Source organism: Hippocampus comes, unplaced genomic scaffold (genome assembly GCF_001891065.2).
Source record: "Hippocampus comes isolate QL1 unplaced genomic scaffold, H_comes_QL1_v1.1 scaffold249, whole genome shotgun sequence".
NCBI lineage: Eukaryota > Metazoa > Chordata > Actinopteri > Syngnathiformes > Syngnathidae > Hippocampus > Hippocampus comes.
The window spans coordinates 1,992,961-2,020,040 of NW_017805035.1; the positions used below are offsets into that span (position 1 = coordinate 1,992,961).

Genomic DNA, 27,080 nt, shown 5'->3' on the forward strand with positions numbered 1-27,080 from the left:
CCCCTGCTGTTTAATTTCATTTTAAATTAATTTGGGGGGTGTTTTGTGAGGGTTATGGAACCATGTTGACTGGATCTAAAAGCACGTTTAAAGTCCGACAAATGGGGCCGGACATCAAGGTAAGCGCACACACTAATAAGCTCATCAAATGAACTATCATTCAAAAGTAGTGGTGAAAAAAACAGCTTCAAATTCGTCTCGCATCGACATCATTGTACCTGCTTAAATGGACCTTAAACTATTTTTACTTTGGTTCAATTCGTGCTCGTAAGTGGAGTAAACCTGCAACTCATTTCAATAATCAATATGTCGGTGGTTTTGTTGGTCAGTGAATTGGTTTTAAAATACATATATATTTTGATTGACATAGCAGAAAATGCACGAACGTAATTTGATTATGATTCACTTGCTGATGAAAAAAAAGAAGAGTAAACATGTGTAATTGTTTTCCAGAGTCAGAGCAGATGTTTGCAAATGTCTTATTTTGACTGAACACAGAGAAAGTCAGTCTGCTTTCAAGGATGATGACCAAAATCAGAGAAGATTGACTGTTGAGAGGCAGGATGGAATTTTGAACATTTGGACGATGCTAAGTTTAACAAGGTCTCTAAATAACATTATTCTAACACTGTTTAACATCATATGTGGAAAATGTTGCACACTCGACATCCATTGCAGCCTGGTCATCTCGGAAGAGGGTTCACCCATCTGCGGGCCCTTCTCAAGGTTTCTCATTTTTCACCAGATGGTGTTTTTTGAGTTTTTCTTTGCCCTCCTGGTGGTTAAGATCATGGTTAAAACTTGTCAAGTGAAGCCCTCGAAGACTTTTTGTGATGAAGGCCGATAAAAACGAATTTGACTTTTCTAAATCAGTGGTGCCCAACCACCAATCCGAGCCCCATTTGGACATACCAAAAATCAAACAAACAAACAAAAAAAAAAACGCAGTGTAAATGTGTGCAACTGCAGCCAATCAGATTCCAGCTTTTTTGTCTAACTTTGCTTTGTAAGCTTAAGTGATCAGAGTCCGCCAATGAGTAAAATACGAAGCGGTAAACAGAAAATAATAGTAATGAGCGAATGTGCAGCTAAACACGCAGGTGACAGGCAGCCATGACTTGGCGTCATCTTCCAAAGATTAAGCTATTTTGTGTGTGTGTGAGTGTGTGTGTGCGCGCGCGCCCGGACAGTCCTGACCCACTGCAACGAAGAAAAAAAGTTCATTTTTGTTATTGTTATGAATCAGCGATTGGGAAGTGCCTGAGTTGCCTTTGCGAGCCTTTTGTAGCTTAAATCTGCACGTTTCATTTCTGTATTTGTGTTCATTTGAGAGCCGAAGCAGCAGGATGAGTCAGAGCCAAAAGAAGGCAAGCCGTCCAAGTTCCTTCTTTTCGTCTTCCTCTCTGGTTATTTTCAGCAGCCGCAGGGGAAACGCTTGCAGATGCTTGTGGACGCAAGCCTTAGGCGTCGCTTTTGTGCATGTGTGCGCTTGACGGAGGAGGGGGCGGGCACATCTGTCCGCCGTCGCCATGGAGACAGCAGTTGAGGAATTTTTGGTGGCATTCGATTACCTCTGAAAATGAGATGTGCCAACAGATGCCGTCCGTCCTCCCGGGCCACTCTCGAGTATTCCTTTTATGTTAATCTGGCAGAGAGGTGGTCATGTGACTTGGTCGGCGGTGGCACGTACGCACACACATGTACACACAAAGCTTGTATGAAAGCCAAATTTGTCCAAGATGGCTTTGCGGTCTGTGTGCATATTTAATCTAGTTGTGCTGAGCCCGAGATGCTTTGTCTTTTTCTTGAGCAAGCCGCAAATATTATTCTCGAATTTAAGTTTTTCCTTGTGTATGATCATGCAAATGGTAAAGCAGTGTTCCCCGCTAGATTGCAGCTTTGTTTGTTTGATGTAGAAACCTGTCTGGTGGAAAAATTGTCCTCTATATTTAGAGAATTAAATTTAAAAATCAAGATACTTCGGAATCAAGAGAAGCAGCCAACTTTTCAAATGTACGACTAAGAAACATGGCGGGAGAGACACAGCTCACATAGCTCAAGTTGAACATGCATATGGAGTATGTTGTCTCTTGGTGTGTCAGGTGTCTAATCTTGTCTGATGTCCAACATGTTCACATTCCTCTTTCTCATACTTGACAAAATCCCAGATTGACACCCTACTCTTTGTTTTCTACTCAAAAGCTGTGCAGATCTAGACTCCAACATACAAAACAACCACCGCTGCATACAAAACGCTGTCCGTGGAGCAAAAACAACAAACGCAGTTAAGGCGATAAATTAATGACATTAAAAAAAAAAACACAACAGTAAAAAGCACAACACTAACAAAACCGAGTCTCATGCTGAGTCAAAAGCCAAAGAGCAAAAATGTGTTTTAACAATTTATTTTAAAACTTTGTATCAAATTAGAAGCCATTTGTATCCATCGTATTGAAACAAATGACAAAAAAATAAAATAAAACAAAGGAAAAGCACTGTACGGGGGGGGGGGACAAACTGGGGCGCATGTTGTTTGTCCCGTGAATTTCTGGTTGACTTGCAAATTTTACGGCAATTTCTTGTTTCCTTTTTCGAGGCGCTGCTGCGGCTATAAATGTCCCAAAATGGAGGCCTTAACTGCAGCGTTCATTTGCATTTGCTTTGAACCTCCCAGTCACCAGAGGATCATTGTCATCATCATCTAAGCGTTCCCTGATAAGACAGTCATCCACACCCGCCCCTGCGGGACCCTCCACGGGACCCCCCCGCCACCCCCGCGTCAAGCTTGGCAGTGTTTTAGTGCAACAATGAGAGCCGGTTTGCGGCCCCTCTTTTGGTATTGATTGTCAGAGGGCAGATCGAAAATAAAGCAGCTGGCAGCGTTGAATGAGCCGATGGTTTGTTGGGAGCGTAAATTAAAAAAAAAAAGACTGAGGGTCTTCAAGAGCCAATTAGTCACCACTAAAGAGATTTACTCCACAGCACAACCAAGTACTTTAACTTGTAGGCCATTTGTTTTGGGGTCCAACTGGATTTTAGGGGAGTGTGAAAGAACACTGCAGTTTCTATGAAATGAAAAGGAATAGATCCGGTCAGGTTTTGGTGCTGAGTGTCATTAATCTGGGCAGTGTGCTGTGAAAATTTGTCTGCTATTTCACTGCTGTTTACCCCGAAATGGTTGATCCATTCTATTTGGAATTCCTTAAAAAAAAAAAAAGGAAAGCTGCTCAATTTGCGGCTCACAAGTCCTACATTTCTGCTTGTTACACTGTCCCATATGCGGTAAATATCCCATCCTTGTTGTGTTTTCATGCCGATTCACCAGAGGTGGTCTAAAAATAACATCAGGCTAAAAATAAAAAACGTCAGACCCACTTCCTTCATTGTTCCTCAGCTAGCTCGCGCAGCCATCTGAATTTAGTCATTCACGTGAGGGAATGTGTTTGGGCTGGGCTGTTGAGATTTTGTTGTTGAGTTGTTTTGTTTTTTGGGGTCAGCGCTGGCGGCAAGCGGCTGCTAACGCGCACTTAAGTGGGCGCAAGCGGTGCCGAGTCCAAGTGGGAGTAGTCGTGGTGGAAAAAAACAGTCACTTGTCACAGGATTGCGGTTGAAGCGATGAAGTGAGAAGAAAACAGTTGACTCTTAGGAGCTTAAAAAGCAAGTTTTGTTTCTCTCCCCCCCCCCCCCCCACAATAATGTGGTTTCAACATTAAAAATTCTATTTTGGCAGGATAATTTATAGTAAATTATTTTGGTTTTCCCCCCCCCCCCCCTTCTCAGCTCTTAAATAGTTTGATCTTTTTTGTTGTTGTTATTGTAGTGATCCAAACAGTTGTACGATGCATTCAAAAGGAACAAGAAACTAAGTTGGTTGAATCATTTTTCCATGACTGTATATTTTGGTGGCTCAAACATGGTTTGAGCGGGGGGCGTGGTTTCAGCACTTCAGAGGCCACACCCACAGACAACACCTTCCTTTTTCTTCATTTCAAAGTCTCAGTTTTGATACTTGGCCATTTTCTCATTCATTCAGTTTTGACAAGGTTGTCAACAACGCTCCTTTTCTGTGGTGTGTGTGTCCAGTTTACAAGACACGTTAGTTGTCACTTTACTTTAAAGTTGGAATATTTGCGTATGTACAGTGGACACGGCAGTGCTCCAAAATTAAGAAGTCCAGGAAAACGTTCCACAAGGAGCAACATCACATGATGCAGAGTTCTGGTTTAGCAAGAGGGAAGCCATGAGCAATGGAAAGTACAGTAATAAGAAGCTGGCGGAGAGCACGATGGGAGGCACTTCGGACGCAAAAAAAAGGGGCCCTCCAGAATGCAACATCAGCAATTTTGACTTTATTTTGACGTTAGCAGAGTTAGACTGTAAACAATAGCACATTCGACATATTTGTCTGACTTCGCAAGAATGGAACTTGGCCGTCTTGCGACGATGACCTGTACCAAAACTGCTTGTTGAACTGCCAAGCTGATTTTGAAAGTTGCCGTGACGACGTACCACTGGCACATCCAAAGCCTTTGGAAAGAAGAAAGAAATAGCTGCCATCTGACTGGCCTCTGATGTTGTGGCCTCCGAGCTTGAGTCGGGGACACGTCAAGGAATTCCCAAAGCCAGATAGCGAGGCAAAGAATGAACAATACTTTGCCTGGCATGCTCAAAGAAAATGAGACTTTTCCTGCCTTGACATCAAAAGAGCTTTGATGTCCACGGCAACTTTTGTCAACATGCACAAAGACGCCTTTGCCTTTTCTCACAAGGCAAGTTAACAAGATTCACCTTTTCAGAAACAGTGGACAGCTTCTCATGTTATCAGGTTACACGGTGTGTGACAGGGTTAAGCAAAATTGTGAAAAATAAAATGATTCCAAAACGAAAGGGAGTAGCAGAAAGCCAGGGTGTGAACCTTGGACGCTCCCTTCGTCAGAGTCGTGTTGAAAGCAGTTGTCTAATTATCTGATTGCAGGATGCCGTATTGACTGTGTGAACTTTGCTGGGTTTTGCATGAAAGGCACATGCTGATAAATGCAGGCCGTTTTGCGAGGCTTAAACGGATTTCTGGTCATCTCATCGCCCTCTGTGAACGAGGAAGTAAAAAAATACTGCTTACTAATCAACACAAATACATGTTGTTTTTTTTTCGCTGTTTCTGTCAAGTGTAGCCATTTTGGAGGTTTTGGCTTCTCACAGTTGAAGCTGAAGTACTCTTAAATCAACAATTTTCACGACCGAAAAGTCTCTCGTTGTAAACTGCGTTTTAACGAGTGCTACAAACGCGATGCTCGGCTTCTCATTAGCGTAAGTCGTTAGTGTAGCATTAGCCGCTGAATGGCCTCTTGTTAGCTGTGCTTTTTTTCCACGATAAAGGCGGCGGCTAAAACGGATCGGATTTGTGTTTTCAACTTTTCACCGTGGGCCCACAAGTGCTGATGGGCTGCTTTCAGAAGCTCTCAAACTTAAACATCTACAAGCTAAATTTTCTCCGCCGGACTTTTCGTCTGACCACCTGAATAATCAAACCGTTGGCGTTCCGAGCCTTGCCGGCCGTAAGCAGGGCGTTCTTGCTCATAAATGTGAAAGCGCGTCCCACTGGGGGTTTCTAGTAAACTTAACTTGCTCCATATGTTCCAGCGAGGGAGGGCTGCTGTTACAGCTTTGTACTTTTTTAGGTTTTGCCAAGAGAAGCAAAGCGAGAGAATATCTATCAGGAGCTTTAGCAATTGGTCTAATTTCATTCTCCGTTTTTTTCCGGCTAACCGTATTGCAGAAAGTGATCGAACAAATAGGCGCAAGAAATAATAATAATAATAATAATAATAATAATAATTGGAGGTTGCTTGTTGGGATACCATTTTCAACGATCGACGCGTAACTGGGTGGACACGTCTTGATTTTGGTACTGGCTTTCGTCTGTAACATGTCAGAAAATGTACAAAAAAGTTGTCCGTTATTTTTCTAAAATAAAAGCAGATATTTTGTAAATGCTGTATTTTGATGGAACTCAAAAGATAATTTTGTGCTCATAGTGGACCACAGAAATCAGCAAAAATTTCCAGTTGAGAAAGTGAAATTCGAGGATTTGTACAATTTTAAATTAAAATACGGCTCGAAGAGATGAATTGATTCATATTTGCACCTCCTACCAAGATTGTAATCAATTGTTTTTATCTCCACAGGAGAGGATGCTGAATCAGGGTGGGATGACGGCGCGGGGTCGAGATGTCTTTGAACTACGTTGTCTTCCAGGTAATTAGAAACCGTTTTTGTTTCGAAATAGAGCTCAGCGCCAGTTCACTTTGTGCGTTTCAAGGCAGCAGCCGCTGTTGTTTTCGATGTTAAGTATGGCACCTCTTCATTTCCACACATTGGCTCGACCTTCAGGAGGATGCCTTGTCCAACCTTATCTTATCTCATTACAACACGCTTATCTTCTTTCATTCCAGCGCACTGATAGAATGCCCGTTTGTTGCTGTGTCAATGCCAGAGTTCGTGTCACTCTCCCAGCAGTTATCGAAACAGTAGCCGCCAGCAACGGGATAACGGCGGGACACTCGCTGACTGAAACCGAGCCAGCCTAGCAGAACAGCCTAAACTTTCGGTCACACAGATATTCCGCAAAAAAAAAAAAAAAAAAGACTTGAACAGCAGCATTGAGCCTCTTTTCACACAGATTATTTTATGTCTTAATGCTTTCCAATGGGTGTCAATTGTGCGCAGATTTCGGCCATTTGTGGGCTGGGTCGATCTGGTTCCAATTCCACTGCGAATAGTGGAGGTCAACTGTATACTAAACAAGTTGTTTTAAAAAATTGGATAGATTGCTCCATGTTCTGAATCGGTTCTTTTTATTTATTTATTCATTTATTTATTTTAAACTCAATGTGATTGGATCCAAATCACTGATCCTGTCAAGCCTAATTAATGTATATTACATATTAATGTTGGTAGTATCATCCATGTGGTTTGTGTTTGTTGGCACTGACTATTTTGCGACATAGTGTTGACGTTTAAGATCTGCGCAATGAATTTTCTCTTAGTTGCGTTTTATCTTTTAGTTTTTTTTTTTTGTCAACTTTTTCTTTTTTTCCCCCCATCAAGCTTACCTTACGGACTATATAACCTATTGAACAATACTTGTATCAAGAAGTAGAAGTAAAAGGGTGTCAAGGAATGAAGGGAGAGCTGAAAAATCGACTCAAATACAGTAACGGCTGCATTTTCTCCTTCTGGTGTTTCCTGCGCATCCCAGCAGGTTGCCCACAGCGGGAAGCGTCTGCTCAATAGGAGACGCGGGCCAAAAACAAGGAAATATGCGGATGAAAATCAACAAAAGCCAGCCCAGAGAATGCGGCCGGGCCGTGTTTTCTCAGACTGGTCCTTGAGACGGCGCTCACCTCGCAACCACAAGATCAACAGAAACCAAAAGGGCTCCTAAAATGGCCAGTGTGATTATTTCAGTTTGGCTTTTCGAGAAAACGCGTTTTCAACAGCTACCTGAGCTGCTCAAAATCTGCTTATTTGGCTTGTTGTCCGGCCAAACCTCTCTCGGAAGAGCATCATTCGCACGGCGTTCCCTGACTCCATCACAGTTCATAATTTACGGCACTATTGGTTTTTTTCCCCCCCACCCCGCTTATTTCAAAGTTTATAATGACCATAACAGCTGTTATGTTTGGCGTTAAGCTAGCAGACTTAATGCTGACATAGTTTGATTGAACATTTTCAAAAATACAACATAGAATTTTCTTGTGTCGTATGTGCTAGTTTTAGAGTCAACTTCAACTGGGAGGAACAAATAAATGCACGCTGAGGAATAATTTGCAACAATTTCACCAATGTTTGGTGCTTCTGGAACGTATCCCCTACGATAATCAAACAGGTTGAATGTAAAGTGGTGAAAGGACATGTGGCTCGTAAAGACCTTCACATATTGCGATGACTCAAGAGTCCACACTGCTCGCGCCGCCTGCACTTTGCACTTGTCGAGTCTCTCCAGGCCACACTCGGTTTGCTTGTCCGCCATTTTGTCCGCCATCCACACGTCAACAAAGGTTTGTTGACGTGTGATCAGTGAAGTCAACGTTGTGTTTAGGTGGAGCATGTTGGTTAGCACCTCACAGTCAGGAATACCCAGGTTGGAATCTGATCTTGATCATAAGATGACCTAATTGGCAGAGTTCTGTGTGACAGATAAAACAAGATGTCCGACAGCAATTGTTGCTTCAATCAATGTTATCACAGTTTTTTTTTTTTTTTTTTTTTTTGCATCATGCTTTCTTTTAACCCTTTCAGGTTAAAACAGTGGACAGCTTATCGTGTTATCAGGTTACAGGGTGCGTGAAAGGGTATTTTTTTTTTTAAATTAATTGTAGTGTCTTTTCCTTGTACTGTGGGTGTCAAGTGTGAGCTGACTCAGTGGTACCAGAGTGCAAAGTTCAACACCCTAGACTCACTGCGTGTGCCCGTGTGTTGAAAGCAGTTGTCGGTGTTACGTTGACATTGCTATCTAATTATCTTCATAGCAACAGCTGTGCGAAGGTACACTTTCGAATATGGAAATATTTTGGACGTTAAGTGTTGTGTCTTGTGAGCATGGGACTCTTTTTAGGTCTACATTTGCCGTACAATCCCACGATGTGTTTGTTTGCACAGTAGATATATGACCGGCATAAAAGACATCTTTTCCACTTCCTTCTTTTCCTCCCGCAGCATAAACAAGAGTTCCGTGAGTGGCAGAAATGACTGTTTTCCTGTTTGGCCTTTGGAATTCCCTCATGTCTTCATTGAGTGAGGTCCATTCGGCTTGGCCGGTCGGGCTGGCTTCTGTTGCGCTTCTTGACAAGAGAATTCTTGTTCCATACACGTTTACTGGAGAAGAATTCGATTCTCCCTCCAGTTCTCCATTTTGCCAAACATTTTTCTCCGAACGTTGTTGCCATGCAACTCCACATTTGCTCTTCCTCCGGTTCTTGGCAGCGCTCTTGTGGAATTCTGCCTCCTATTCATACATAGCTGCAGAAGTAATAATCATTATTTATCAGCTGCCCAATTGGCAGCAGTTGGGCGCCACACACCTACTATTTAGCTTTTTTTTTTTTTTTATCCCCCCTGCCCTTCCTGTTATGCATCATAACCAGAAGCGCTCAATCACTCACCGAGTAGGCTGCATTTAATTGGGACTGATGTATTCGGGGGTATTTTTCCAACACGTTCCTTTATTCCTCAGTGAAGAATGACAAACTTCATGATTTTATATTCGCGGGGGGGTGATACGAAGCATTGAATTAGTTTGGCCTCGTTTGAGGTATGCATTTCCTTCGTGTTCACAGAAAGCTAAAATGCTAAGCCGGACATCTGTTGTGCACATTAAAGCTGTTAGCAGCCATGTATGGATCATCGCACCCGGAAAGTCTTCCAAATGGTCAGCCACTTTTTTTAGTCCATGATCGCTACTGTATGTAAAAAAAAACTGCTTAGCAGTTATTTTTGCTCATATCTCAAGGCTATGACATTCCCCGCCGATTTAAGATTTGGCACTTGCGAATTAATTAGATTTTATTTTCAGTTACTGAATAATCGCATTGCTAATTTCTAATGTAATTTTTCATGGTAATCTATTCATTTTTGGGGAAGGGGTGACTCTTCCTCTACAATTTGCTCTTTTTGTGCTTCCTGAAATGCCCTGCGATGCTGGGGGAAGAGGGTCACAAAAGCCCTTTGTCGTTGTCAAGGAAATACATTGAAGTGACACATGTTGCCTCTGAAACAATTCAAAACATTTTTAAGGGGGTGTCACGTCACTAACAAACTCCAAAGGGGGAGTCTGTCCAATTCCCCAGATGGGCTGCTGCAAGAAAAATGGTCAACTTCCTGTTTGACTTCAGGCACGGGTCTTTGAGATGCTTTTGTCATTCCTCTGATAAGAGATGTCGCACCGAATGAAACGTTCATTGATGATACCATCGTTGGAGACTTTTAACCTAACGAGGATACACCAAATGATCCTCAACCTTCAACAACATGCTCCACCCACATTGCAATGCTTCAAGCCAAAATGGCCGACATCCTGTGCGATTTCGGACACGTGTTCTTGATGAGAATTATTTTTTTATGCGTCCTCTTATAATTTTGTGTCGATGGTGTAAACTGATGGCGGCGCTAATTTTTTTCCTAGGGGGTGCTACTATTAATTTTTTTCCCTCCCCTTTAATGATGTCAGTCCTACAAAATAACCTTTGACCCTTATGTCCCATTTGCAGGCGAGTGCGTGCTGCAGAGGGCTGTCATGGTGAGGAAGAAGCTTACAGCGAGGGAAGGCAGAGGCTGGCTATCAGGAACGCTCTTCTGCACGCACTTCCGAGTCGCCTTCGTGCCCCAGGATGCTCCCAAACCTGATGTCAGCACTTGTCCTATACTGCACGAAAATACCAGTCAATATACTGTATGTGGGAGGGAAAAAAAAAACATCTCAATCTTTTGTTGCAGGACAATGCCGACCCGGTTCTTTTGGGGGATCATGACGTCGCTTTGGCATCTATTGAGAAGGTCGTAGTTGGTAAGTCAAGCTTGTTAAAATATTGTCACATATTGTACTGACACAATATTGATTAAATTACTACTTTTAATAAAGGGTTTGAAAAAGTCTGCAGATCCTCTGTTTGTCTCTCATGTAATTTTACTACAGTATAATGTATTCGAATTCCAGTTGACCCTGCCACCTCACCAAATTTTTTTTCCTGACCCAATGCCCTGCAAATTGTGGAAAAACTCACCTATTTGCATTTTGGGTGGGGGTCATATTTATGAGTTGAACTCTTGCGGTCAATTCCATTTACTTTTAGGGGAGTACCAGTTGTTCAACGCTTTTCACTTTTTGCGTTCGGGCTGTCTTGTTTTGTCTTCCTCATTAATATTCCTCCTCCCAACCTTGTTGTGTTTGCAGTGGGCCCCAACCGGACCAAACTGGTGACCCCAAACTCATCGCTCAAGTTCACGCCGGAGGAGCTGGTGCTTTACTGCCGCGACCTGCGAGTCATCTGCTTCCTGTTTGACCGCCTCACCCCCGACGCCCAAGTCATCGAGGTGTGCGTCTTTCACACACACTTGGACCGCGTGCGTGCGTGCTTGCTTGCTTTCTTTTCAAGGCTGGCTGTCCTTTTCAGATAACGCACACCATCGCCAAAACCTACCAGCCTCTCAAGCCGGGCTCTGTGTTGTCCTTCCAGAACGCCGCCCTTGGTAGCGTAGGTATGGTCCCTTCGTCTACTCATGCTTGATGGTCACAAGCAACACGAGGCACACCCAACTTTCACAGCAACCTGAAATAAGTGACATGGCTACCCGCAGTTCAACTCTGCCGCCGTTCAAGTGGGTCAAGACTGCGACAACCTCGTTTTACGTGTGGAGGTAGACATTTCAAAATAGTGGTCAAAGCTCCCCAAGCTAACACATCAGCGCGAGCCTGCGACACGTCGTCAGTTCCAATTTGTGCCTCTGATCGGTTAAATTGACTCGAACGTGATGGTTTCTTAAAAAAAAACAAAAAAAAAACACAAAACATTCCTGTCAATTGCTTCTATAAATATTTTTAATCAAATTAATTTGGAGGGGTCTGCCTACGGTGTAGTACCGTACAGCGCCACAACATGCCTGGCAGCACTGAGGTCTACGCAAATACGTGTAGCGTAATTAAGGGCAAAGAGAAGAGGCAGATACGGCTCCCAACTACGCTTCGATAATAGTTAACTTTCCCATGTCGCAGAGAGAATATTCTGCATTGTTGGATGCTCGGTTTATGTGTTGCTGCTCCGTGTCTGTGTGTTAAAGTAGCCAATGTGTGATGGTTTAGAATTAGCATAATCTCGCTGCTAACATCTGACAGCCTGTCTGTTGTTTTGAAGAAGATGTTAGCATTAAGCTAGCAGATTTTGGTTATATGGTTATGTTTTGCGTTGTGAATTATTCAGTTTATCACATTTTCTTTGATTTTGCAGTAAACGTCAACTGGGAGTGACAACAGCTTGAAGCTAGCACACTTGCCTCTTATTTGGAGAACTAGACAAAAGAGTCTTTGTTTCCTCAAAGTGAAGTTAAACAATAGTCTCCCTTTTCTTGACAGGGAGAATAAGTAAGCAAGCATAAAGAAATATGTTTAAAATGTCTTTTCATGAATTAAAGAATTTTAAAAAATGTGTTTCAAGCGAAAGAATTTCTTTTTGGTTCTTAAAAGTGCGATAAAACAGTTGTGTAGTAACACTCAAGTGTGTCTTAGGAAGTTCAAAAAATTGTTTTGATTTGGTTTCTCTTGATGGCAGTTTTTCACCTATTGCAGGTGCATGTGTAACGTTTCCCTTGAAACAAACGGGAGTTCACTGTACAAGGTTTTCTCCGTTTTCCGTCCGTGTATGTGACTGATCAATGTTTTCTCGGCGCAGAAATGAAGCAGTTCCTAAGCAACCGGCGGCGGGACGCCCACATGAACTGGCACGAGTCGGCCGCCGACTGGGAGCGAGAAGTGGAGCGCTGCGGCGCCACCGGCTGGAGAGTCAGCTCGGTCAATGACCGCTTCGAGATGTCCACCAGGTACGACGGCTTTCGAAAGAATTCGCCCCACCTTGAACTTTTGACCGGCTTTGTGCCATTTTTTTCGTCTCCTTTTTTGATTGCTTGAAATATTTTGTGGTATTCCACTTCTCCTGCAGATGAATGAGAATAACATTTCTGGACTTTTTTTAGTCTTCCAAGATTCATCGTTGTTCCTCAGAAGGTTCTTGACACCGAACTGAAGAAAAGCTTCGCCCACTTCAATGACGGACGCATCCCCGTGAGTCTTCTTTTCATTTTAACTTCATTGCTACCTAGATTTACGAGTGGCCCAAATTTCAAGGTTCTTCACTTATGAGCTATCCATTATTTTTTTTTGCAGTGTTGCATTTCCCAATCTAAGATATGAGCAGGCTTCAAATAAGCTGGGTCATGCCAGTGTTAATTGAGAGGGAAAAGGGAATGAGTTGTTTTTGTGCTTGTGGACAGCTCCGTCAGACTTGCAGCTCTCTGAACGGATTTCCACTCGCCTTTGATTTTGTTGTTGTTCCAGCGTTGGTGCTGGCGACATCCACGCGGCAGCGACCTCCTGCGCATGGCCAGCTTCCAGAACAACATCTACCACGAGAAGGACGACATCAGGTGCCGTGTTTGTCTCGCCAGCCATCTTAGAAGATGTTCGCTATCACTCACCTCGCCACCATATCGTACCGGATAGAGTCGTTCGGGAATCAGTCGGCACTGCCAATTACTTAACCGTTTGCTATGTTAGGCACTTTTCGATTCATTGCGTCAGCCCTCGAGTCAACTATATGGTACTGATTGGCGAAATGGGAACGAGTGAAGGATTCAGAGCACAGTTGCTGCATTTGCTAATTTTTTTTTTGTATGTGTGTGTTGCTTAGGAACCTGGAGCTCATCCTGTTCGGCTGCCATTCGTCAGCATGCGTGGTGGTGGAACTTGGCGAGGAGCTTCCCTCGCCCGCCGACATCCAGCTGGCGCACGGCCGCCTACGAGCGCTCTGTCTTGGAGGTGGGGAACGCCATACGTAAACAGCCGTACCTTGATTTGGCAGTTTTTCCAGTGAGGAGACGAGTGAGCTTCAGAAACGCTGATGCTCAAGTCCAAGTGAATAAAGAAGGTGCTGTTTGAGAAACAGGGCAAAGAGTCCATCCATCCGTCCATCCATTTTTTTTTTTAATTGCTGTTCCTGGGGTCGGGTCGTGGGGGCAACAGCTTTAGCAGGGGAGCCCAGACTTCCTTCTCCCCAGCCACTTCTTCCAGCTCTTCCCCGGGGGATCCCAAGGCGTTCCCAGGCCAGTCGTGAGACAGTTTCTCCAGCGTGTCCTGGGTCGGCCCTGGGCCCTCCTGCCGGTGGGACATGCCTCACCGGGGAGGCATCCAAGAGGCATCTTAATCTTTTTTAATTTGCCACTATTTGAAGACATAATGTAGTCTGACATTTCTTGTCCTTGGTCACAGAGGGGCAAAATGGGGGCAACCAGATAATCTTTGTGTGTATGATGAAGAAAGTCATGAATGGCCCCGTGTGGCATTTTTCCTGTTGCAGATATCTCCACGTCTGTGACTGTGCCGGATGAAAAGTGGCTGTCCACGCTGGAAGGAACACACTGGCTGGACTACACCAGGTAACTGCCATCATCAGCATCAGCATCATCAGCCCCATTTAAAAAAAAAAAACAAAAAACAAAAAAAAACATTATGGGCCCGCGACCACACTCTGGCCCCTTATTTCAAACCTGCCCCCCCATTGTAAAAAAACTAAAAATAAAAAAACTACAAAATAAATTCTTGCACTTAATGGTTTTTTTTTTTTGTTCAGCAGTTTTGTGCCGTCGAATGGTCATTTTTAGGCACTGAAAAAAGTTTGATCAAAAATGAATAATATTCAGAGTATGTATTTTGCCTCTCACATAGCACTGATGAAAAATTGTGACCCCCTCTAGCATTAAAGTTGCCCATGCGTGATTGATTAGTTACATAAAAAAAACAAAAAAAAAACGGTGATACGATGAAGGCCAATCATGTATGTGCATTGTCTCCCATGTGTAGATGGTGCCTAAAGAAAGCTTCGGAGGTGGCGTGCCTTCTGCGCGGCGGTCACATGACTGTGGCGCTGCAAGGTGAGTCACGTGAGCCATTCATTATTCAAAGCTCAATCATGCCTACATGGACCCTCCGCGACGCCTACGTGTGCAGCCTCGATGCAGGAAAGTGCGCCTTCAGTGTCGTGCCGCAAGATGGCAGGCAGCACTGAGCTCTTAACGGAAGACGTGATTAAGAACAACAGGAAGAGGCAGAGAAGCAGCCCAACTAAACTCCAGTTCGGGTTCGCAGAGAGCAAAGGCGAATGTATGCCAATGTGCATCTTTTTGTCTGCTCTGTTTGTACGTGTTTCTGCTCCGTGTGTGTTCAAGTGGCAGTTGCTACCATGACAGTAACATTGGTGCTCGTTACCGTTAGCCCATCGATGGCATTTCGCATCACCGTGGACCCCCAGTTATGCAAGATTCGGCATTTGCAAATCCACCAAACCATCCAATTGTTTGGTTTCCGCATACCCGATCACTGTAATTTCATAATTATTATTATTTTTTCTCTCCAGAGGCGGAGGACCGAGACATGAGCTGTGTGGTGTCCAGTCTGGTCCAGGTAATGTGCGACCCCCACTGTCGCACACGCACCCGCCCCCCCTTTTTTTTTAAACTGATCTTTTTTTTTTTTTGCTTGAAATAATCGATTAATGGACAAAAGATCGATTGTCATCCATCCATCCATTTTCTGAAACCGCTTATCCTCACAAGGGTCGCGGGACATGCTGGAGCCTACTTATCGACAAAAATAAAAAACCTATGGTCACGAGCTATGGGTCATGACCGAAAGAATGAGATCCGGGGTGTCCGGGCTCTCCCTTAGTGATAAGGTGAGAAGCTTGGTCATCCGGGAGGGGCTCAGAGTCGGTCGAGCCGCTTCTCCTCCACATTGAGAGGAGCCAGATGAGGTGGCTCAGGCATCTGATAAGGATGCTTCTTGGATGCCTCCCCTCTGAGGTGTTCCGGGCATGTCCCACCGGCAGGAGGCCCCGGGGACGACCTAGGAGACACTGAAGAGACTATGTCACCCAGCTGGCCTAGGAACGCCTCTGAATTCCCCGGGAAGAATTGGAAGAAGTGGCTGGGAAGAGGGAAGTCTGGGCTTCCCTGCTAAAGATACTGCCCCCGCGACCCAACCCCGGATAAGCGGTAGACACAGTCCCGATGCCTTTTTCAGCTGCTTTATTGACTACCTGAAGAAGAAAGATACCAAAAGAAGCCAATGAACGGAGTGGCGCAGGAGCTGCTGCGGGCCACAGCTCCCACGTAGACGCTCACGCGTGCTTGTGGTGTGGTGTCTTCAGGCTCCCGTCTTCCTGCTTTTCCTGGACTGCGTGTGGCAGCTGTGGTCGCAGTACCCGTCTCGCTTCCAGCTGACGGACGACTTCCTGCTGGCGCTGCACGACAGCACCCACCTGCCGCTCTTCTCCAGCTTCCTGGCCAATTCCCAACGGGAGAGATGCAGACGCACACAGGTACTCACAAATACCCCTCCTGCTAATCTGGCTCGCGCACGACCAGAAAGTCAAAATCTGTACATTTGTCAAAATACAACCGTGACTTTTTCAACCTCCACCGATGTCAGTGTGACGTAAAAAAAGATATCAAGAGAGAGTGAGGGGTGATATAAAGTGCGTGAATGTGAGTATTCCTTTTGCCACCAGAATCTGGGCCAGTGCTACACGCCCGTCAACGGCTGGCGAGACCCGCTGCACACTGATAGCGGGCCGGAGCCGCCTGACCCTCCGCTGCCGCCCGTGTGGGACTGGTCGCTGCAGTACAGCGAGCGGCGACAGGCTGCTTTCACGCAGCCTGTCCCTCAGACACCCCAGCCACCTTCCCTGATCAACGGAAACCTCAACACCCACCAGGACGCCTACCGGGTAAATCTTGTGTAACACTGCCATCTGGTGGCCGTGCAGTAAAATGTCAGATCACAGGTGGGGAGGTTTTGATCGTCCAAAAAAAAAAAAAAAATCACTCAAAATGATTCATCATGTTTTGGCGCCACAACTCATGAATTTGTCTCATCCTGAAAATCAAAGAGGTACTCAGGAAACAGAAATATATATTTTTTTCCTATCAGCTCTTTACGTCGTGGCATTCATTGCTTTTCACGACGACGACATTGGCCTTTAATACGATGGCACACAGTGGCGGGCCGTGCATTTCAACCTTAGGCCTACATTGGCCTTTAATACGATGGCACATTATTATGGCGTGTTATGCGTAGAATGGTTGTAAATCCATTTTTCATAACACTGTAACATAAAATATAGGAAAAAAAACTTTCTACGTGCACATTTAGTTTTTCATTTTTAAAAAACTACCCAAAATATCCAAACTGTATTCTCCTTATTAGGGGATGTTGTGTGCAGGATTTTGATGCAAAGAAAGTTCAATTCACTTTACTTTAAAGTCTGCAATTTAAAAAAAAAAAGTTTTATTTTCTTGTGACTGCAATAAGCATTGTTTTTTTTTTCTCTTCCCCCCTGTGAATGTTTTCCTGTCCTCTTCTCTCCTCCCCCCACAGCCGAGCGACGGCACCCCCGGCTCCGTGTTCCTCCTCTCCCGGGGCGTCTTCTCATGTCCCACCAACCTGCTCCCGTGGCGCGGGGGCGGCGCGGGCGTCAGCATTTCGGGCGTCTACCGCAAGAGCCACCGCAGGGCGCCGTCCTCCGAGAACGTCCCCGGACTGGAGAGACTGCTGAAGGCCTGCTCCCTCAGCGAGGCCCCCTCCAAGCCCAAGTCGGACCCCTACGAGCCCTTGCTGCCCCTCCTCATGGGGCCCTGCATGGGCCTGTGGAGGGAGTGTTACCACCGGGGGGCGCTGCATGCTCAGGTATGAGGCCAGGTGGAAATTTTGACAGTCACTGAATCAAATTCAGCCCCAAGAGATGACGCGTTTTGGTTTGGATCCAAATTGATTTTGTACTCTTGGTGAAGAACAAACTTTAAAAAAAATGGCGCAGGTTGTAGTCAGTGAAGGAGTAGTTTGACACTCTGGTTGAAAGTTGCCCACTACTTTGTCAGCGAAAGCAAAAATTCAGACACTCCGGTTGAAATCCAAATGGAAGAAATCACACAAAATGACAAATGAAGCGCATAGAAGAGCAAAAACGAGAGTCCAACGTCATACTATTTTTAAACACATCCTCCAAGGTACTTAAACAAGTCGGAAATGTATTCCGGTTTCCATACATCCATTTTCTGTCGAATTGTTTTAAAACCTTGTTTGACTTCAAGTGGTCCAAATGCTCTGTATGTTCTCGTACTGACGTATGAAAATGTTGGGCCCCCGAGGGAAATTTACCACAGCTGTGCACGTCACCGGTGTGGCTTGCGGAATTGAATCACAGAAGCATCCGGCGCATCGCTGTTCTTTTCAGCTGTCCATCAGCAATCCATTTTTGGCCCATGTCCCCGCCTCTGTGATGTTTTCGGACCGTTTCTCCTACGCCGTCTCCATGGCAACGTAAGCCGCAAGTGGGCGCCTTTCTTTTTGAGGGGGCTGACGGATGGAGAATAGAAAGAAATGTGCGCCAATGCAGCTTATGATGAACCTTCTCGAGTTTACGCATACATTTTTGGTTGTTTTTAGCAAATATCTTAGACGACAAAGCAGTTATTTTCTCAACGAGTCGCCATCTCTCTACTAGACACCGTTCGACTAGTCACCATTAGTCTCAAATAGTTCCCTCTTTTTAACCAGTTTTTAGTTTGCTTGCCCCATTTGAACTGCATTTGGATTCGTTTCTGAAATGGTAAGAAATAAAGCAGCTTCAGTGAGCTGCTATAGGAGAAACAAAAGCATGAGTGTTTGACATCCTGATGTGAACCTTGGCGATAACGTGCCCACTTGGTCGTCCGGCAGGCCTTCTCGCACCCGCTCAGCGCCAACCACTGTCACCCGCTGGAGCTCCTGGCCAGGGAGGTGCGACGCCTCCAGGCGCGGCTAGCCCAGGCGAGCCCCGCGTCCGCCGCCGAACCGCGGCCGGCCCACGACGCCAACCACAATGCCAACAACGGCACCTTCCTCTTCCCCAAGTCTCACGGAGCCGCCGCTTCCGCCCCCAAAGCGCCCTCGGCTGCCCCCGCTCAGGCGTCCAGCCCCGCGCCCAGAGAAAACGCAAACAAACACAGCTTTCTGTTCGGGCACGCTTCGGACACCCGTATGGGTCGCGCCAACTCCAAAGTGGCCAAAAGCAACCCAAGTTAATCATGTGGCCTACCCTGCAGCTTCTTTGTTTTTGTTTTTTTTTGTTTGTTTGGGTTTTTTTTAGGGCACCTTCAAAGTATCAGAGAAGAAAAGGATGACCCACAATGCACTTGGAGACCCTTCTGACACATTTTCTGCAAGAGCGGAGCCGTCTATTTTTAGGCTGCAAATGGAAAAATGTGCCAAGATAGCACATGAAAAGGTACTTGCCGCCGGGGTTGCAAAACTTGTCCAAATCAAATGTACAAAATTGATATCACGTTAAAAAAAAAAAAAAGTTTTCCTCCCGTTGTTCGGCAGGCCAGGTGTGCCTAATGAAGTGTCTGGTGCTTTTGAGGTTTTATCTGAAGAGGAGGTGAGCCGCACCCACTGTGGAATTTGGGGCATGGGAGTTATTTTGGTGTTTGACGGCAGCAGCAGCGGCGGCAGCCCACCCACATCCCAGCTGCTCGCTTACTGCATTTTGGACTTTGAAACAAGAACGGCACTCTTCCAAATTCAGATCTTGAACCAAATGCATTTTTTTTCTTCAAAATGATCTGCAACTTAACGTTTCCTAGCCGCTGTTGTATTGAAAGTTGATCCGTAATGTACGTTGAAAGCACAAAAGGGAAGAAGCACGCACGTAGCTGGACCAAGCAGTGTTCCATAAGGGAAAACTCACTTTTTTTGTACAGATTTGTCAGAAAGTGGCCGCCGAGTAGTGAGAAATTGATTAAAATGTATTTCCAGAATAATAATCATGAAAATCAAAGCGAGCAGTATTCATGGTTTGTCGGCGTCGTAAGACGTAACGATAAATCCATTCCAAAGGTGTCCAAGTTGGCAGAATGCTTGTCACCTGTGTCGTATGACGACGTTTGACCAATGGTGAGTTGTGACTATGATTCATATGATTAGGAACGTCCTTTTCAATCCACTGCTTTTTGGTACGAGTTGACCGGATGTACATTTTGTATTTGCCTGTTTTTTTGTCCTTTTCAAAAATAAAAAGCAGCACTTGACTTGTGCAACACACAGCTCACAAACTTTATTCATTTGTTTTTGGTTTTGTTTTTCTTAAAGAAAATAAATATGATTTGGAACAGTTAAAAAGTAGCACGGCACTTACTGTACAATCAGCGTTTGGTTTTTGGTCACAACGGGACGCAAACGTGTGCAAACTTAAAATGAAAACTTAAAAATGCTCAGACATACACAAGTCTTGAGAAAAAAAAAACATAACACTTGAACCTTTTACAGGTGAACTTTGACGTTTTGTAAACGGCATCTTGTCCAACTGTAAAATGTTTCAACTCGCTCACGAACAAAGAAATGTAGCACAAAATATACACCATTTGTGTGACTCTTCGGGTACTTCGAACACTCCCAAGAGGGACCCGGCCTTTCGACTTTCAGTGGATCCAAGAGAGATCAGGGACTAGAAAAGTCACCAGTCATTCTGGAGTAGGCTCTCTTGCAAGCGGATCCCAGGAAGGGGCGCTTTGGCGGGGCGTCACCCCCACCAGCCGACGGGCTCCGTCCGCCCGACGTGGGGACCACAGAAGCATCCTGACGACGACAAAGACGAGGCTCCCTGGCCCCCGAGCCGGTTGAGGGACTTGCACATGGGGCACGGGTAGTCTGAGAGTCCCTCGATGTCCCGGAAGGCCAAGTTGACGATGTGGTGGCAGCAGGCGTCGCAGTAGAGGTGGCCGCACGACAGCCGCTTGAGGCGCGCCTCGTAGGTGATGCAGCACTGGCAATGCGGCACGTCAGGACCCAGCGACAGCGAGCCCGTCAGCGAGCTGCTGTCCAGGCTACCCGGCTGGCTGCTGCTCTGCTTGCCGGCGGATCTGCCCGAGGGGGAAGAGCCGTCAGTTCAACAGGCAAGCGAACGTCTGCTGACTAGTCTCTTCTGAAGTAAAACTTAACTAAACTGACTCAACATAAGACAACACGTCGTACAAAACTTTGGTGTTCAATGCCAACGCATTACAGGAAATACTAGATGGGTTCGTATTAGTGTTAAGGCGCAAGAGCCAACAGGTTTTTGAACACAAAGAGTGGCGCAACACATGTAATCAAACACCATTCAGGAACATTTTGTTGTATCCTCTACGAACCCTGACTCATTTTACTGTGGCTGACTGAGCACTTGTGGCGGTTAATCCAGATGTCACATTTAAAAGTTTTGGAAATGAACAAAAATGACCCAAATGGATTCATAAAGTCACTTTAAATGAGGTGGCTGAACAATAATAAAATCGTTTTCATTTACTTGTCAGAATAATAAAGTGAAGGCAATGAGTTGGGAGAATAACAACAAAAAACATTTCTGAGACTTGGCAGAATAATAACCAGAGAAATGACAATTTACATTTCTTGCAGGAATAATTTAAGCCAAAGCAATTTTAGAGTATTCGCTGAAAGCAAATTAATTGAGTTGCAGCATTAATAAGGTGAAGAAAAAAAAATTACAATCACTGGCTGGAACGATAACAATCATGAAAGCAGTTTGAACAACCTATTTTTATCCCACCAAAGACGAACAAAATGATGAGCCGTTTTGACACCAACAAGCACAACCTGAGCTCAATTAGCGCCATTTATGACGTCAAGGGAGCTCTCGAATCTTTCAAAGTGCAACAAATGGCTTAAGGATGAAGACATTTTTTTCATATATAAATGTCCACAAAACGTGCCAAGGTAGAAGAGGATGCATGAAATCGTCTCACGAGGACTCATTTCCCACAGCAGCTTGTTGCATTGTGGTGAAATAAAAAAGAAAATAATCACAACAATGGCAACTAAACGGTGAGATGCCCTCGATGCAAGGAGACGTTACGCAAGGATCCTCCCGCGCGCCAACCATCCAAAATTCACTTTTGAAAATTAAACGACAATCATCACCTGCTGGACGAAGACGACGACGACTTGAAGCAATCAAAGCTGAGCGCGGCGAGGATCCGCCACAGAAGGTCCATGGTGGACGCATCCACCAGCACTCATGCCGCCGCTGCCGCACATGCGCACAGTCGCCCCATCGCCATCATCATCTTCGTCTTCAGGCTTCTTCTGCCAGGCGGCGGAGTTGTCCGGCCGGGAAGTCAGACAGACAGACAGTCAGACAGACGGACAGACAGACAGGCAGCGCGTGCGACTTGAATTCAAGTGGCGTGTTTTCATGTGCGTGTTTGGCCACCAGGGGGCGGAGGAGGAAGGACCAAGTGAGACGTGCACATTAAATGGGAGGGCGCTGAGGTGCGCGCGCATTGCAAAGCGCCTGACATCAACTGACCTTAATTTTTTGGGGGGAATCTTCTTTTTCCGGAGCATACACAAACCAGTGGTGACTCTCAACTCAACTCAACTACATACAAAATGCTGTACATGGAGCAACTAACATATAGACAACAATAAAGCAATAAATCAGAAACTAAGAGGGTAGAAGGCACCAAACCGTAAAACTAAGATCAAATCTGAGTCATGCTGTGTCAAATGCCAAAGAATACAAGTGAGTTTTGAGGCGGGTTTTAAAGATGGGCAGCGAGGGGGCTTGCCGAATGTTCAGTGGGAGGTCATTCCAGAGAGCTATACAAGGAGGCAGAATCACATAACCCAAAAATACCGTCGTGCTAGTCTGAATACCGTTTACTTTTTCGTCGAGCCTAATGCAACGTGAAGGTGCCAAAAAAAATCTAACGTCACCTGGCGTGGAAACCAGTTTTATTTGATGTTCACTCGAATTAAATTGCAGTGCAGAGTCGATTGCGTCATCGTTGGGGGCGGGGCATACATTTCGTGAGAGGAAAACAAATCCATCCCCACATGCCCTCCCCTCCCGGCATGGGAGTGGGATTGTGTTCGAGGATGTGGCTCGGGATTGGGAGGGGTTGGGATCATGTGCAAATTTGGGGGATTGGGAGGGGTGCGGGAGTGAAAAGCCCCTCACGTGACCGCAGGCCCCCCAAAGCAGCAGAGCGAGCGCAACAATGCAGGAAAGCAACGACAACCCAGAACAAATCAAATCGGATTTAAGCAGCAAAGTCAAGAACAAGGACCCGTGCGTTCAACTTAGAGACATTCAAGGCAAATCGCCATTTTGTGCCAAATTCGCCAGGATCGAGTGCTACGGCGTCGACACCAACTACGTCGCTTGCAGGAGGTGCGAGGTCCTGGTCAAGTACACGAGCGAGTCGGGCACGAGCGGCCTAATCAGGCACAGATGCCAGACGCCCAAGGCTGCCGACGAGCAATGCCAACCAAACGCGGCGACCCCCAAACGCAAGTGCCCGGCGCAAGGCGTGTTCACGCGCCTGGCGGCCACAATTGCGCGCATGTGCAGCCAGGATTTGCGGCCGCTTTCCTTTGTGGAGGGACGAGGCTTCGTGGCGGTTGCGCAAGAGTTGCTCGAGATCGGATCGAGGTTCGGAGGCAAGTTTCCGGTGGAAGGCATCCTGCCGTCTGCGCGCACTCTCTCGAGACACCTGGATGAAGCCTACGAACAATTAAAAGGGCGTGTCAAGGACGAGATTCGCCAGGTAGGCTGCTACTGTTTTGTTTTAGGCGGTAAAAAAAAAAACATAAATAAAATTAAAGTATTCCTCAAACCATCTCATCGATTCCACTCAGGGTCGTCGATTTTTTATCTGCATTTTTAAAAGTCTGTGATGCAAATTAACTTTTTGATTATTTTTTTGGACTGATTTTCTGTCCTTGATTTTCCTCTGGCACATCATGTAATGTTGCAATATATTTTGTAGTATTTATGAATTCAGTTCAGTAACAGGTGGAATTTTTTTTCTGAAATGTCAGCTATAATTTACAACGGTTGTAAAACCTGTGTATTGATGTATGTAGAGCATGTGTCAAACTCAAGGTCTGGGGGCCAGATCTGGCCCGACACATCATTTTATGCGGCCCGTGAAAGCAAATCAAACATGTCAACTTCCATTTTGCTTGCTAAAATCTGGACCAAAACTTAATATTCTCATCTGTAACAATTAAGAAACATATCGTAATCATTTTCTCATCACCAAACACCTCATTGCAGTAACTTAAACAGTAGTTGAATAAACCGTTATTAGTGACTTTTTAAAATTTGGTTTCAGTCATAACGGCCCTCCAAGGGAAAACGGTAACTGAAGTGTAGCCCACCACAAAAATGAGTTTGACACCCCGATGTAGAGAGAGAGAAAGGTTACAAATGAAAACAAAACAAAAATATCTGAAAATCTTGACATGCTAAAAAAACAAGGTAGACATTTTTTTAAAAATCTGTATCAAAAATACAAGTAGGACACACAAAGCCATCTCAGATGAAAATTTGCTGTTCATCAGTGCTCTCCTTGAAATGCTCCACATCTCATGTTTAACTTGCTCATCTGCCTTTGTAAGATATTTGAAGGTATCTTGAAACCTCCTGACAATTTGCTGTTTTCCCGCTTCAGTGCCAAGGGCATGCTGCGACCGTCGACCTTTGGACAGGGGCGAGGACAAACACTCGCTTTCTGACTCTGACGGCGCACTACATCCACGAGTGGAAAATGGTCCATCGCGTCCTGGCCACCAGAGAGGTGGCGCACGCTGAACACATCAAAAGCACTGCCGAGGAAATCCTTCAGGTGAGGGTCAGGGAAAAAAAAAAAACACAACTCAGATTTATGCACAGACATTTTGAATGGAGGTGACTTCCAAAATGGGAGTCGGAGTCATTGTGAATGGGAGCAGAAATCCCCTCCCGTGTCACCTTCTACTCCGAATGGTGCCAAAAGCAACACATTAGAAATTTCTTTTTTCTCCACTGGACTTGAATTGTTCATTTGAATGACAAATATCTCCATGCACCATTTGAAAAAAGTATTTCTTTGATCTTACCTGTTTTATTGTTACTCTTGACCTTTTTACAATTGTCCTTATTCATATATCTTTTTTCATGATTGTTGTTGCTGTCGCCGTACACCACACAGCAAATTTCCCCGCCGAGGGACAATCTAAATAAATAAATAAATAAATAAAAATACTCTTTTGACTCCGAATGTATAGGAATTTGGGATCCTGAGTGAGGACATTGTCTTGGTGACAGATGACGGTTCGGATGTGGTGGCCGCTTTCCAAGATTACACGCGACTCTCGTGTGCCAGCCACAATATCGATTTGATCCTCCGACACGTTTTTGAGTGCCTGGATGAGAAGAACCCGCTGCACGGGCCCGTCGTCAAGCTGATGGCCGCCACAAAGGCGCTCGTCACCCATTTGAAGAGAGAAGGGTAGGACAAGTCGGTGTGCCTGCTTGGCAAAAAATGTCCCAAAAAAGTTGACTTGCTTGACTTTTAGACTGGACGACGACCTGGAGCAACCTTTGGAACAAGCAGCGGAAACGAGATGGAATTCCAAACTCGCCGTGCTCAAGTCAGTCAATCACGCTCTCAAGTCCGGCGAGCTGCACGAAATCCTGCACGGTCGAAATGAGCTGCGTTTCCTGGACGACGTCGACGCCAAGCTCCTGGATGACGTCACGTTGCTCCTGGCGCCGTTCGACGAGGCCACGCGCCACCTCTCGGCTGGCGCGCCCACGCTGCACTTGGTCCTCCCAACTAAAGTCACCCTGCTCAAGGCCTTGCTCCAGCACTACCACCACGACGGTCCCCTGGTGACGGAGGTAATCCAGCATCCCATCAAGATTTATTTATTTTTTTGGTTTGTTTTGTGAAAAGTGTTGACCTATGACCTCTATCGGTACATAATAATACGTTGTTCAGATCAGCCAGCAACCAACGAGAATCATAATAACGAATGCCCGTCTGGTTTTGTGACAAGCTGAAAGTGAAGTTGGCCCAGGCAGTGGACTCGAAGTTCCAAATTCATCTGTACCACAAGGTGGCCACCGCTCTGTCCCCTCGCCTGAGGACTTTCTTGAGGAAGACCGTGAGCGCTCAGGAATATGAGGAGGTCATTAACACCCTGGCGCAGCTCATCCAGAAATCCCAGGCGCCAGAGGGTCTCGCCGTCGGTGAGACGCGTGCTCAAATAAATACACTCCACACACACACACACACACACACACACACACACACACACACACACACACACACACACACTAGAGGCGGACGCAGAAGTAGACTTTTGCTCCCTCCCACTCCCCGCAAAAAATAATCTCATCCCCTCCATAGCCCGAGTGATCCCAAACGGCCCCAGTCCTGAATTTGACACAGTCCCACTTCCGTCCCGGAAAATGATTCCAAAGTTGTGAGGACCGTACCCGCTCCCACCCTCCCAGGGAAAATGCCCCGCCCCCAGCTATGACGGCACGCCCACTCTTTCGACCGCAGTCTTTCACTCCATGCTGAGTGCAAATGTTCAAATATCCCTTTGAGAATATTTCTCGCACTTTTGACACCAAGTACTAAAAAAAATAAATAAAGTGTCATTCTTCAACTTCCACCATCCTCATCAACATTAAAATACAGTAACGCAGTAGGCCATAGTGGTCATCCAAAGAGAGGCAGAAGTTTTGTACACATCAACTGTACTTAAAAGTTCAATAAAATTCGTACTTGCATTATTGTTTCGTATTTTTTGGAGGTGAAAACAAGAAAAAAAAGGTCAGTCTTACGACATGAACGTTTTTGTGTGTTTCCGGAAGGTGCCGGGCCCGCCGAGACCTCCGAGGTTGACGACTTCTTTGCCGCCTGCATCGAAGAGGAGGAGCCTGAGGAAAAGGACGAGGGATGGCTGACTGAGTCGTGGGAGCGGCAGGTGGTGCGGCAGTACATGAGCGACAAGGTGCCGCTCTCTCACTCGCTGCTGGACTTCTGGAAGAACAGGTCAGGCGTGCTGCTGCCCGTCGCCAAGAAGTTTCTGTCCATCCCAGCAAGCGCCACGCCGTCGGAACAAGGCTTTGCTCTTGCCGACAGACGCGCCGCACTTAACCCGCAAAACGTGGACGCTTTGTTGTTCCTGCATAGCAACAGCCAAGTATAGGTGACCTCAAACATTCCATGTTTCTTTTTCAACTCTGGACTGTGTTCAGATGTGCTGATGAGTCCATGCGGTTGTTAATAAAGTTTTGATTTGGTTCGTGATCATACCGGTGAGTCAAGATGAGACAATTGGGAGTGGGATGGCGTTAAATTTTACGTGTGCGTGTGTGTGTGTGTGTGTGTGTGTGTGTGTGTGTGTGTGTGTGTGTGTGTGTGTATCACTGGCAGAA

General features: G+C 45.6%; 2 protein-coding genes across 3 annotated transcripts in view; both read left to right on the top strand.

The window, feature by feature from the left end:
- mtmr11 (myotubularin related protein 11) overlaps positions 1 to 19,163 on the top strand; it is a 19,668-nt gene extending 505 nt beyond the window's left edge. The window contains exons 2-19 of the mRNA XM_019863622.1: positions 1 to 119; positions 6,186 to 6,255; positions 10,269 to 10,405; positions 10,495 to 10,564; positions 10,952 to 11,091; positions 11,172 to 11,256; positions 12,444 to 12,591; positions 12,745 to 12,832; positions 13,106 to 13,194; positions 13,458 to 13,585; positions 14,124 to 14,202; positions 14,627 to 14,697; positions 15,180 to 15,254; positions 15,651 to 15,744; positions 15,908 to 16,142; positions 16,332 to 16,550; positions 17,201 to 17,509; positions 18,542 to 19,163. The exon at positions 1 to 119 is cut by the window's left edge and continues 1 nt beyond it. Of these exons, the coding sequence (XP_019719181.1) occupies positions 63 to 119; positions 6,186 to 6,255; positions 10,269 to 10,405; positions 10,495 to 10,564; positions 10,952 to 11,091; positions 11,172 to 11,256; positions 12,444 to 12,591; positions 12,745 to 12,832; positions 13,106 to 13,194; positions 13,458 to 13,585; positions 14,124 to 14,202; positions 14,627 to 14,697; positions 15,180 to 15,254; positions 15,651 to 15,744; positions 15,908 to 16,142; positions 16,332 to 16,550; positions 17,201 to 17,509; positions 18,542 to 18,886 (2,439 nt within the window). The 5' untranslated portion in view covers positions 1 to 62 and the 3' untranslated portion in view covers positions 18,887 to 19,163. The remainder of the gene's footprint in view (positions 120 to 6,185; positions 6,256 to 10,268; positions 10,406 to 10,494; positions 10,565 to 10,951; positions 11,092 to 11,171; positions 11,257 to 12,443; positions 12,592 to 12,744; positions 12,833 to 13,105; positions 13,195 to 13,457; positions 13,586 to 14,123; positions 14,203 to 14,626; positions 14,698 to 15,179; positions 15,255 to 15,650; positions 15,745 to 15,907; positions 16,143 to 16,331; positions 16,551 to 17,200; positions 17,510 to 18,541) is intronic.
- Positions 19,164 to 22,645: 3,482 nt separating this feature from the next.
- Positions 22,646 to 26,955, top strand: LOC109512106 (zinc finger BED domain-containing protein 1-like). 2 transcript variants are annotated; one of them, XM_019863610.1, is made up of 6 exons: positions 22,646 to 23,409; positions 24,319 to 24,492; positions 24,914 to 25,137; positions 25,205 to 25,529; positions 25,688 to 25,880; positions 26,514 to 26,955. In XM_019863610.1, exons 1-6 carry the CDS (start codon positions 22,861 to 22,863, stop codon positions 26,849 to 26,851), a joined length of 1,803 nt encoding a protein of 600 aa, XP_019719169.1. In that variant the 5' UTR covers positions 22,646 to 22,860; the 3' UTR covers positions 26,852 to 26,955. The 2 variants fall into 2 exon arrangements, with proteins under 2 accessions (XP_019719169.1, XP_019719168.1); XM_019863609.1 differs by having other exon boundaries at positions 25,688 to 25,878; positions 26,509 to 26,955.
- The last annotated feature ends 125 nt before the right edge of the window (positions 26,956 to 27,080 follow it).

Bases quoted from the DNA above. Each gene is read 5' to 3' on its own strand.
- LOC109512106 (XM_019863609.1), top strand. From the start codon at position 22,861: ATGCAGGAAAGCAACGACAACCCAGAACAAATCAAATCGGATTTAAGC. The intron at 23,410-24,318 runs GTAGGCTGCTAC...TTCCCGCTTCAG, and splicing joins TCAAGGACGAGATTCGCCAG to TGCCAAGGGCATGCTGCGAC. The intron at 25,138-25,204 runs GTAGGACAAGTC...CTTGACTTTTAG, and splicing joins ACCCATTTGAAGAGAGAAGG to ACTGGACGACGACCTGGAGC.